The sequence below is a fragment of the Pseudopodoces humilis genome, chromosome 26, assembly GCF_049639895.1.
Source record: "Pseudopodoces humilis isolate 2021_Gansu_Grassland_sample_001 chromosome 26, ASM4963989v1, whole genome shotgun sequence".
NCBI classification, from domain to species: domain Eukaryota; kingdom Metazoa; phylum Chordata; class Aves; order Passeriformes; family Paridae; genus Pseudopodoces; species Pseudopodoces humilis.
The window spans coordinates 712564-725591 of record NC_142225.1 but is presented as its reverse complement, the minus strand read 5'-3'; the positions used below and the strand labels follow the sequence as shown (position 1 = coordinate 725591).

At 46.0% G+C, this 13028-nt stretch overlaps 1 protein-coding gene across 10 annotated transcripts in view; it reads right to left on the bottom strand.

The window, feature by feature from the left end:
• PPP1R12B (protein phosphatase 1 regulatory subunit 12B) overlaps window positions 1-13028 on the bottom strand; it is a 126699-nt gene that overhangs the window by 92280 nt on the left and 21391 nt on the right. For all 10 annotated transcript variants that reach the window (XM_014258960.2, XM_088067262.1, XM_088067264.1 and 7 more), the window contains exons 2-3: window positions 2866-2996; window positions 1305-1423 (exon numbers count right to left, since the gene is read on the bottom strand). In XM_014258960.2, the coding sequence (XP_014114435.1) occupies window positions 1305-1423; window positions 2866-2996 (250 nt within the window). The remainder of the gene's footprint in view (window positions 1-1304; window positions 1424-2865; window positions 2997-13028) is intronic.

Here is a 13028-nt window from a genome sequence, read left to right as displayed (position 1 = left end):
TGCCATTTCAGGAAGCTGAAGGTGCACAAGTCCACAGAACCCAGTGAGGTGCACCCATGGGTCCCAAGGGAGCTGCTGGAGGAAGTGTCTGAGTCACTCTGGTATTTGAGAAGTTGTGATAGGCTGGTGGAGTTCTCATGGTCTGGAAAATGGGAAACATAATCCCCATTTTTAAACAGGGAAAAGAGGAAGACCTGGGGCACTACAGGCCAATTGGCCTGTCCTCTGTGCAGAGCAGGATCATGGAGCAGATCCTTCTGGAAACCATGCTAAGGCCCATGGAAAACAAGGAGATGATTGGTGACAGCCAACCTGGCTTCCCTGAAGGCAAGGTGTGCCTGACAAATTTGGTGGCCCTAGAACATTAACACAGGTGACAAAGCAGCGAGGGACTGATTCCTTCCTAACTATACCTTAAAAAATAGTCACCACCATGTGTCAGAATGTATCTGACAGAGGGACTGGATTCAATCCAGGATGCAAGTAAGCCCCCCAAAAGCTGCAGGAATGAAATAATCCAGACCAGAAAGAGTCTTTGGGGTCTGTAGCCCAAACACATGCTCCAGGGAGCATGACTTCAAAGCCAGACCAACCAGCTCAGACACAAATGCAGCTGAGCTTTGACTATGTCCAAGGATAGAAGTTCCAGGAATTCCTTGGGTTCCTTTTCCAACATTCTTGATGAAATTCACAGACATGATTTAAACTTCTCACACATGCATGCAGACGTTCAACCACTCCCAAATGAACTCCCTGAGCATGAAGAAAATTTTAGATTGATAAAGCATTTCCTTATTTTAACATCAGTACAAAACTACTCTTCAGCCAGGGATGTTTGTGCAGGGACAGCCTGGAGAGCAGCTCTCAGCCAGGCACATCTGATGAGAAAGGGGATATGACAGAAGAAACTTAGGCAAAGATCAGGATAAAGCATGTCACTCCAGGCCTGGAATATTCATTTCCTGGTCCCTGCCTTTGGCAGTCCCATAAATCTCACCTCGGTTTTATCAACCCTTAGTGAAACAAGACCTTTCATTGATATCAGAGGTCAAAATTACATCTCACTTTAAAAGTGACTAGATCTGATGAATCAGATTTCAGGACTGTGGTGTCTTGCTTTGAAGAATCCCAAGGACAGAGACCACAAACCTCCTGCATCTGCTCCATTGTCCTGAAAGCAAAATTTGTCTGCTGCTTCCTGGGCCAGATCTCAGATCTGCTCACCAACAGGCAGCAGGGCAGCAGAATTCTCATCCAGAAACTCTTAAGGGTCCCAACTCTCACATATTCAAGGCCTCCCTTACCTTGTTTCTTGACTTGCTCCAGAAGCAGGTCCTTCATGGCCGCCTCCTCGGCGATGTCGGACGGGACCTCCCCCTCGCTGTTGACAGCAGCCACGTTGGCCCCGTGGCTGATCAGGAACCTGCAGCCAGGACAGCCAGGCCAGCACGTCACACCTCCAGTGCTGGCTTCAGAGCAATCACACAGGCAACCAAACAGCACCACAAACTATCTGCCCTTCTCATGCAACTGCAATTACCAAATGAACACCTCATTCTTAGCCAACTTCCAGACTAAAAATGGTATTGTAAAACCAAGGTGCTTGCTCAGAGGTTCACAGTTTTTCTTTCTTCATAGTTACTTAAATACCCCTTTCCTTGCATTAATCTGGTTGATTATCTTCTTATATTTAAGAAAAGGAAATTATACTGATTTTTAAAAAAGCCTCATCAAGTATGATCGATTTTTAAATTTGCTCTCTTATAACTTTACCAAAAGTTCATTAAAGAACAACAGACATCTTCTTTGGCTTCTGCATCTTTTAATCAGTAAAATTCTGAGAAGTAAAAGTAAATGTGTTTAAGCACACAAATATAGGAGGCTGAGGTTGTCTGGTTTTATAAATTATTTTCAATGCATTTAAGAAATAGTTATCTTAATTCAACTTTTGGAAACTTTCTGGTAGCTGTGGCTAATATATAGCACGATATGACTGGTAAAGAATAAAGGGCTGCTGTTCAACTTGGAGAAAAGGAGGCTCTGGGGGAATCTTCTCACTCTCCACAACTCCCTGACAGGAGGGTGCAGCCAGGTGGGGATCAGGCTCTGCTCCCACGGAACAAGGGACAGGACAAGAGGAAATGGCCTCAAGCTGCACCAAGGGAGGTTCAGGTTGGATATTGGGGGAAATTGCTTTTTGGAAACAGTGGCCAGGCCCTGGCCCAGCTTCCCAGGGCAGTGGTGGAATCACTGTCCCTGGAAGTGTTCAAAAAATGAGTGGATGTGGCACTTGAGGTTTAGTGGTGAATATACTTGAAAGTCCCCGCTTAACCACAGCGCTGCTCACACCAGTCTGTCTGTGGTAAGAAAATGCAGTCACAGAATGCCAGCCTGGTTTGCATCAGAAGGGACCTCAAAGCCCACCCAGGCCCAGCCCTGCCATGGCAGGGACACTTCCACTATCCCAGGCTGCTCCAAGCCCTGTCCAGCCTGGCCTTGAGCACTTCCAGGGATGGGGCAGCCCCAGCTGCTCTGGGCACCTGTGCCAGGGCATCACCCCCCTCACAGGGAGGAATTCCTTCACTACACATCCCTGTACTGTCCCATTTCCTTTTGCTTGGCATTTTAGCTCAAGTGTCTAATGAATCATAAGTCTAATGGCAGCAGCAAAAGGCAACCAGTTGAAGGCTTCACCTTAATCCTCAAAATTTCAGAACTCTATACCAAGAGAAAAGCACCAATTTTCAGCATTGCTTTCCAAAGCACTGTACTAGGATCAGAGTGTTCATCACCTGTGTACCTGCTCTGAATAGAAAGGCACAGGGAAGTTTTTTAAATCCCCAGAACAGCCCCAAACTCACTCACTCTGCTATGTTCAGGTAGCCACACGACGCCACTGCATGAAGAGGGGTCCAGCCCTCGTTGTCTTGCTGGTTCACATTGGCTCCATTTTCTACCAAGAACTTCACCATGTCCAGGTTCTCATCAATACAGGCCTGAGGGAGAGCGGGAGGGGATGTCCAGGGGTGGAAGGATTGAAGGGAAGAGAGAGAATAAAAAAATGGTGTTGGTGTTAAATCAAACATACAACCCTCACTGGCAGCTTACTGGAAGCAAATACCTGGCTGAACTTTCCATGCTGTGAGCAATCACACCTTAAAGCTTAGGGTAGCTTCAATTTGTGAACTAAAACAAATTAACTTCAGAACTTTCAAAAATTAATTGTAACTCAAAGTTCCTACATGGACCACCTCTGAATTTGCTCAAACTTCACTTTTTCTCACTGATCTCTGTCCTCTCTCCCACGCAGTTCCCTCCCCACAGCAGGGATGCTGAAATGATGGATCTCTGTTAGTTTTAGGTATAGCATTGAATCCCTCTAAGCAAGGCAAGCTGTGTATTTACAGCCAGATTATACTGGTCCACAAAATGTCAATGAATAAAAGTTGTACCAGTGAACACAATGAGGCCTCACTAAGGGCAGGAATGAGAAGGGAAAGCAGCAGCTCCAGGAGCCAGACTAAAGCAGCTCAGTTACAGAGGTAATCATTGCAAAAGCAGAGTTCTAGAGAACTTAATAACTTCTTTATTCAGCAGTATCTCTTTGTTTTCCTAACACAGGAAACTTTTCCTGTTTGTTCTACAGCCCCATGAGCTGCTGAAGAGAATGACAGCCCTTGATTAGCTGCTGCAGTCATTCCCAAACCTGCATTTACAGAGAGCTCCCTGCTTTGAAGTTGCCAGAAGAAAAACTATCTTGATTTTCAGGTCTCAGCAGTTCAGTTGGGTGGAATTCCTCCTTCCTCAAATTCCTGGCTCCAGCACGTTCTGTGCAGCATTTACAGCTCACTGAAAGCTGCTATTCAAGGCATACACAAATCCAAATGAGTACTGGGAAGCACAGGGCATGGCCAGGAGGTGCAAGAATCGCTTTTTACTACACGTCCATTCCCAGGCAGAAACACAGCTCCTCACTGCTAGACAGGGAAACACCCTGTCCAGAATTCCTCCAAAATCCCAACATTTGATCCTTTTGCATAGCTTGATGTGGGCATATCTATTGTTTACAGCAATCAGGTGACTCCCAGGTGATCCATCTAAAACAAGCAGCACTGACTATCCATCCGTTCCTGTCCCAACAAGGAATAAAAATGAGGAAATCCTCTCAAATCAATATCCACACACCCCAAAAAGAAACAATCCTGGTTTATCAACATGTTCATCTGTGCTACATTGCTCATGTCAAAGCAGAGGCATGTCCTAGACCAGGACAACTAGCTCTTGCTATTTTTACTGCAAGGAGAGCTGGACTGGATGATCCTTGTGGAGCTTTTCCAACTCAGGACACTCCAGGATTCTCAGTGCAAATCCCAAACTGCCCATTTAGGACACAATCACTGCTCCATTTGCTTGTTTCACAAGCAGCCATGCACAAACCCAGCCTTGAAACCTCCAAGGAAGCACATTCCAGATAACTAACTCCTAGTGCAGGTACTTGGCAAATATGTGACAACACGGGGAACATGCATGGCACTGGGAAAGGATCCCCCAGGAACAGGCTCAAGTCCCCAGTGTGTTTCCTGGCCCTACTTTAGACTGGTTTACCTGAACCTTGGCCAAAAAAGCACAAGCAGAAGTCTCAAAGTCGTTTACTTCAGGGGCTCAAGCCACTGGATAAAGTGAACTCTAAAGTTAAATGCCTGTTTAAAGGAATAAAAGAGCCCTGCCACTCTTTTAAATTTCATCCTGTTATGTGCTGGTCCCCAGCCTGCTGGTTCTGATGGAATGCATGCTAGAACCAGCAGGATAATGGGATCAATGCCCACCTGTTCCTACACTGAATCCTGCAGTGATTTGCCTCTCCTGGGTCCTAAGGAAGCAACTGATGATGAGAAGTCAGGGCTCTGTGGGTGCTGACAGCACCAGGGACTCCCAAGGGAGCCAGGACCATTCTACACTTGCTGTCTGCACTTACTACCAAGAGAAAGCCAAGTGCAAAGGTGGAGTATCCTTAATGGAGCAGCAGAATATTCTTTAATATGTAAGAGAAATAACCCTCCTCCAATCTTCTGTAGTTCATGAAAAGCTGCTGTTCAAGGTATCTGATCAAGGAAAAGATGCTGTTCCACATATGTGATGCAGCCATGGGACACTGCCTGGCAAATATTGATTTTAGCACAAGCTGATGACACACAGGAATGGAACTGAGACAGAGTAGAGTAACATGAACAGTTTTTTAAGTGACACATATGACCTCGCCTATCTCACATACCAAAATGCAAGATTTTTATGCATTGTTATATCATTACATGCAACTAATTACACTGGCTGAGATTTGAAAAAGTGAGGTGGAAAAGCAGTTTCCAAAACCAGCATTTGACAAAAAGTACTGAGTAACTCCTGCTCAGCTCTGAAAATCTCTTCATGGTGTCATGTAAGAAACTATCAGGCAAGGGATTATTTACATAATTTTTTAATCATACACCCTAAAAGAACACACTTCTCAGATCTTAACATGATATGTATGACCTGTTTAACACAACTCAGACCAAGAATTAGGAGGTCAACAACTTGGATAATGAGTAAAATTGGTAACTTGTAGAACTTAAGTACTAAAAAAGTTCTGAAGTTCTGGACTTTAAGAACTTTAGAAAGTTTAAAAAAATAAATTTAAAAAAAGTTTAAAAAATAAATTTAAAAATTTATGACACATTAAATAACAACTTTTAGGGGTTGCAATGTATTTCTGTGTGTACTCTTAAGGTATCAACTGATTAACACTGATGTTATCAGGGAACTCATACCTGCACATACATTAATGGTATTAATAGTTTCGTACATGCCACCACTTAACCAAGACACACAGTAAAGAACAAAATTCTCACATTTGTCCACCTAAAATTTTTGAGAGCCCTGACTGCTGATGCTCCTCCAGTACCTCTCCACTGTGTGTTTTCTTGTGTAAATCTACCAAAATGAGCCAGCCTGCAGGAGAAATGGCTTTACTGGGGTCCAGCTCACCTTCAGGCTAAGTCAGCTGGGTTACCTGAGGTCACTGGAAGAAGGAGAAGAGGACAAAGAGGAAGTAAAGGGGTAGATATGTACTCCTTTAAGTACTACTAATCCTCCAACCTTAAATTTAGGAGAGTGGATAAGTTTAGTAACCCGAGAGGATCTATTGCTATGCAGACTTCTCCTCTCTTATTTGATCTGTCCTTCCTTAGGAACATGGTAAGGACCACGACCTCGGTGAGCAGAATCACAAAGCAGACACCAAAGGGAGGGGAGACAGTCAAAAAGAGTTGGTTGAGAAGCAATGCTGCCTTTTTGATGGGTAGTTTCTTCATGTGAGGAAATACTCCCTCTCTTGAACTGCCCTTGGAATCAGGCATGAAGAGAAATAGAGGGATAGGCTTAATTCTTTCAATTCCAGGCCTTGCTAACCTTCAGCTGGCTTGGTCCACACGCAGGAGAGGCTAAAAGCAAGGTTAACTACAGAGCATAGCAATTTTGTCTTTAAACTTTTAATTCCTTCCTTACCCTCTGCCTCTGTACAAGCTCTAGCACAACCTTCAAGGTGATGTGACAGGGTGGGAGTACAGGGTGAGTATCTTTCCCTCTCATCATGGATCTTCAGCAGGCTAATCTCTTGCTATCCCTGTATTTTTCTTGGCAGTTGATAAGCTTCAAGGGCTTCTGGAATGGTACTAATGTATTACAGTTTTAGCAGTCCTTGATGCAAACCGCATCCAGTGCCCAGAATTACCCACTCAACACGCAAAGAAAGTTGGCTTACAGGATTTAAATCCCAGGCATCGCTGGGCAAGTCTCCATCCCCAGCTCATGGTGTACCTCCAGGTCCTGGCAGGGGACCAGCATTTAGCAGTTTTTCCATAGGGAGGAAGTACTCAGTTTCTAAAATCTGCAGATATGGCATATTAGCTTCCCCACTTTGCAGTGAACAGGTGGAGGCCTTTCCAGCCAGGGACGCTGACTGCAGATTTGAATTTTGCCAGGAGCTGTTGCCAAGGCATTCTTCTTCTGAGCATGAAGTTTACATTACAGTAAGGAAATGGGGACACCAGGAAATGGGACAGAACAACTTGGCTCATCTGGCAAGGCCTGTCCAGCAACCAGACAAAATCTGATCTTATCTTGAATGAAACCTCATTATTACAATGGTGTTGTGCTTCTCTTTCCTCCCAGCACCCAGAACACACAAGCACCACAGGGCCCTGATGAGTATCTGCTCCAGCTGCCTGCCAAGGCTTTGGTTTGCCTATCTCCTGGGCAACCCCTGAGACAGAGATTGGAGGATCAGGGAGGAAAAGGAGACAGATGGGATGTGACTGAAGGTTCAGAGGACTGGGAATTGAGTTCCAAGGTGTGAACAGTGTGATACTGCTCACTTTCTAGGGGTGCATCACATTTAGCCTAGGACTGGTGCTACATTCCACTGCATATGAGATACACACAGGATAGCAGCAAGGAGAGCATCTAAACCACCTGACAAATTTCTAAGAAATTGCCTGGGATCAGCTGAGACCAAAAAAAATAGTATATCTTTTTATCTCCACAAGGAGCAAAGTGGTTACAAACCCAGAAGAACAGACACCAGGCAGTAACTGCACATCCACAGCGCTGTCCCAGGCACCCATGTGAAGGTGTTTTCTCCACAGCTTGCCCAGTTGTGGGTGGTTTAACATAAATACATGAATAACATTCAGCACAGCTGTTTGCAGGCAGAACAGCTCTGGCCAGGATGTCAGTGACAGCCACTGAGCAGCAGAAGCCCGTCCTGCCCTGTGCCTAAACAATGTGCTGGCCCTGCCAACAGCAGCACCTGTAACAAGGGGGAATCTGGCTGGGAGCACACGGTGCTGCTCCCTGCAGCCCCCTGAGCCATTATGAGTATTATAGTTTACAAATAATACATCATATCTGCCAGTGTCATACGGTCATGAGATAAAGCTGCATGTAGAGCTTGGCATCAGCCAGCCAGGAGACCTGGAATAACTGCTGTGGGCTAACTCTGGCTGTATTTCATTGCCTGCTGTTCCCTCTGTGGTTGGGATTTGAGAGAGAGAAGCCATGCATTTGCTCCAGGCACAAGAAAAATGGAGGAAGGGGAAAGCAGAAGGGGCTGCGTGCTTGGCTGCTATGTTACGTGTTTCTACTGTGAATCCACCAGTCTCGTGACAGAACCAATCTCAGCGACTTCTCTGCGCACAAGAGTGCAAAATCTCATAATCCTACCGTGTCAGATCCTTGGGGAGCAATCCTCATGGTTCCCTCGTGGAAATAATACTGGGCAGTTCCACTTGTCACACATAAATGTGATAGGTAAACTGCCTGCTGAGGCACATGCTGGCTTTTGAAATGGAGGATGAGAGATGCCAGGCCAGCAGAGCCATGCTTCAGCTCCTCCTGATTACTCCAGGGAATACCAATCTCCAGAGCCTCCCAGCACTATGGTACCTCTTGTAGCAAAATGCTGCTGCTGCTGAATCACATTCAGGGCTCATGAAACCCCCCTTATTCCTTCTTCTACCAGACTCTCCTCCAATCTAGAAATCAAATGTTAAACCATGTTCAAAACTCTTTACACACCTGGCCCCTCCCTGACATGGCTTGCTTCCCTCTTTTCCATCACCAATCCAAATTTCTGTAACTCTTGAGTCAAAGTATTGACAAACACCTCTGAGGTTCTTCCACACCACTGCACATCCATCATTCTTGCACTGATCTTCAGGCCCCTTCTCCACACATCAGTGTGCCCAGAAGGTCACTCCACCCTTCCATATGGTGAAACCACCCCCAATGCAGATGGAGAGACCTTCAGAGCAGGGACCATCTGCTACTGAAGAGCACCCAACTCTGAACACAGCCCAGTGCCAGCCAGGGACAGAGCAGCAACAGAAACACCATGGAATCACTGCAGCTGGAAAGTACTTCAGGAAACTCCTAACCTAGTGCCTCCAGTGTCAGCAGTGAACTGTCCTTGCCCTTCTGGGCTGTGGATTTGTGTGTGGATTATCATAAGCGTGTGCATAGATGTTCATATAGACATACACAGACACACTGACTCCTTGAAAATTCAGGGAACTTTATTATTGTGGAAAGGACTAGAAGACATAGATTTGTTCAGCATTTCTGATCCAGACCTCCACAACTTTGATGCTCTATGTGCCCAACCCTCAGGTTTTTACCACCTAAATGATGTCCTCATGCTGAAAACCTGATGTATGCTCGTTTGAGTGACAGAGGCTGCACCACCCAGGAGCTATAAAAGATTCTGCATCAGACATGGGGTGAAAAAAGTGTGTTTTGTTCAGACAAAGCAAGGGGAGACAGCACACTCAGATTATTAAAAAGTTTGCTTTGTGCTAAGCAGAGTCAGAGTGAATACAGGCCATCAAAAGCAGCAGTCTACAAGCAGAATGGTTTCTGAGTTCATGTCAGTGCAGTCTGAATCCAGCCCAAGACCACCACAAGAGCCCCAGCAGGTTTAATTCCAGCTTGCCAGGGTTCCTCCTGCTCAGCCATGTGTTCCCACATCCTGCCTTGCACAGGATCAGTTTCATCCACGTTTTCCAAATGTAAAGACACAAACGTGCCCAGAGGGCATTGCCTGTCCAAGCTGGGTGGGATGTGCCTGACCTTTCCCACTGCCTGCAGACCCAGCCACAGCAGGGTGAGCTGAACCCCACCCTCCAGGACTGACAGGACAACCCTCCTGGAGCCAAGATCTATCAGCTCACTCCTTAACCTGAGCTTTGAGAGGGTTTCCTTTACAACAATTTTTTCTATAGGACTGGTATAACAAGACCACTTTGAGAAGTTTTGGAAATGGCTAAAGGGTTGCTGCAAACCAGAGGCCAACACTGACACCAGCAGCACCATTAACTGGTACACACTGGGCTGGAAGCACTGGCAGGGCAATTCAGCCACGCTGTCACAGCACAGCCACAGGGATTAAATGACAAGACCCACTCTCAACTGCTCTCCTGTCGTAAGTCTAAAATATATGGAACAAGGTTAGCCAGGAGATAGAAGGAGTCAATCTCTCAGTGAATGCAAGGCAAGAGTAAATACATGATGTCAACATACACCTTCAAACCCACAAACAAAGGCAGGACTGATGACAGCTGAAAAGCATCAGGGTTAAATCTGGGAGCACAGAGAGAGGAGTTCACAGAAAATAAAGGGAAAAGCACTCCCAAAATAGCCTGGCAACTGTCAGCACTCAGAGTGTCGGCACTGGAAGGTATGACCTTGCCATGGTGTCCCATGATCACAGCTCTGCTCTCAAGGGGCTTCTGTCAGAACCAGCACTGCCCAAAAATTCCACTCCAAGTGATCCCCGTATCTGTGGCAGCACAGATTACACTCACCAGTGATTTGGGGAGCAACAAACAGCTCTGCAAACCACAGAGCTTTTGCACCTTCTCTCCTCAGCCTCAGCTTCTACGTGTCCTCATGCCTTGACACCCTCCACAGGCACTTCTGTATCACCAGCCCAGCTTTAAAATCTCTATGCTTTAAAATCCTTGGCAAATCTAATTCTGAAACAACCAAATCAGAACCAAAAGAAAGAGGTAAATTCTGTTTTAAAAAGAGCAGGGGGAAAGGAAGTGAAATGAGATAAAAGATTCATTTTCCAGTCTGATTAATTAGCTATGGAGGTTCATTTTTTAAACAGCAGTTGAGTCATACTTCTCATGTAAGCAGGAAGAGAGAGAAGTGGATTATGTCAGATTTTTCCACTGGAAAAAGCCCCACACACAACAAGAAGTACTCAGCAGTATCCATGTCAGTCATCAAAAGAAACCAACAACAAATCTCTTACAACGATTAGCACAAGAAAAAAGCCAGTGGAGCACATGGGAAGAGAGGAATACGTGCAAAGGCATAATTATGCCATGAATGTGGCATTTCCAAGACAAAATAGCAGCACGGAATGTCAGGTGGAGAAGTGCTTTGAATAGAAGCCACATTTTGAAACTATTTTAAAACTCCCCATACCTTCATGCACTGGGACCATCAACTTATTTACGGGGAGTTATATGTAAATACCTGCTGCACTAAAGCAGAGGTGGCTTGGCTAAATGTCTGTGGAATTCTTTAGAACTGCCAGGAGTCCTGCATGCCATGCAGTGCTGGTGCTGCCAGAGAGCTGAAGCACTACATCCACTTCTCCCCGACTGGGCAGGACCTGCCCTCACCCAGGCAGCACCAGAGCTTCCAGCTTGGCTTCTGAGAAGAAACAGGAGCCACTGAGGGGAGGAAAGAGAAGGTCAGCTGGACACTACTCACACTCTGTGTTACTGGAACAGGAGGGAAATGGGCAGAAAGCTAAACTGCTCTGCTTTTACTCTTGCTAGGATGACAGGCAAGCAGGATTGCCAGTTCTTTGCCCCTCCTTGAACATTTCTAATCAAAGAGCCTTTTGGCAAAGCTAGGAAGCTCAGCACAGACCACACAGACATGGATTCACTGGGGCAAAGAGCCCCAGGGACCAAGGAATGGCCACAGCTCCAGGGCTGCCAGAGCTCCAGGAGTGTTTAGACAGTGCTCTCAGGCACAGAGTGAGATTGTTGGGGTGCCTGTGCAGGGCCAGGACTTGGATTTCATGATCCCTTCCAACTCAGGATGTTTTATGATCCTATGAACCCCTCCAGCCTCACAGCATTTGTGCTCTCACATGTCCAGCAACTTGCACTGAATTCACCTCTCATCCAAACAGGGCCCAAGACATGGATTTTCCACTTCCACAGTGCTCCCCCTCTGCAGCTGATTGACTGCTTTGCCATTTGTGTACACAGCCCACAACACAGCTCCAAACCAGCACCAGGCCATGTGGGACTGACTTCAAAATTCACTCTAGATCATAATTTTACTCCCTTCCTTTTCATCATCATCATCCCACTAGTTCCAGCATGATTTTAATACCCATTATTTCAACAGCAGTCAGATGCTAATGCTTTGTACCATCTGAGAAGAGCTTGAAATGAGTCCAGTACGTGATCAACTGCCAACACTAAAAATAAAGTCTTTCTGTCACTAAAAAGCAGGGACTGCCAGTTTTCTAATGGTGTGGAGCAGCACTGGCTTTTCAAGCCTCACCAGTTTACTCATTCTGACCACTAAGTATGTAATTTCTCTCCCCCTCAACCAGCGCTCCCTGGCACTCCATCAAGACAGTCTATATAAAATCTTGCCCTTAAATTACTGAAATTTTTGTTCCTACCCAAAATAGCTATGTTTCATAATTAGAAAGCTCACAAGCATTTCACTCCTGTGTGGAAAATGGAAATTCAGGTACTGCAGATTTGCTTAGCAAAGAAATGTTCTGCTAACAATCCTCTGTCCTGACAGGCGCTCCATCAGGGGCTACACCGCACTATTTAATGCAGTTCCTAAAGACTTATTTTCACAACACAAGCAAATATAGATACAGTTCTGCCATCATCTCTATAACACAAACATTTCCTAAACTTCCAAGATGCAGCCTTAGATCAGCTTCAGCCAAACCAGGGCTGTGTCCTGCAGCCCAGGGCTAAACACTTGTCGCAGTGCCTTGCAGGGCCACTGGTGGTGGCTGAGCAGCACGGTATGGCCAATGCCAAATGGGGACTCTCCTGGTGAATAACGGGGAGAAAAATGTAAAATCACTTTGTGGCCTGCTTGGAAAGGCGTCTCCACTCACACCACACCTGCTGGAAGGGCAAGGTGGGGTGGGAAGGCCAGGCAGGGCCCCTCTGCTCTGGCAGAGAATCCTCTACAGGAAGAGCCTCTCCAGGTCTCCTCCTACCCCAGCAGAGACATGGAAAAACAGCTGCAAATGATTTTAGCTACAACTTGGCAAACTAAAGGTGAGATTTGTGTTGCCTAACTATAGACCTCAAAGGCAGACAGAAAAATCTCTGTAGATCACTCCAGGCTTTCTTTAGTCCCTGCCATGGCAGGATTCTGCAGCAGGCTCTGCTGAAGCTGGGCTGCCTAGCCCTGCCTTACACCCTGCCAGC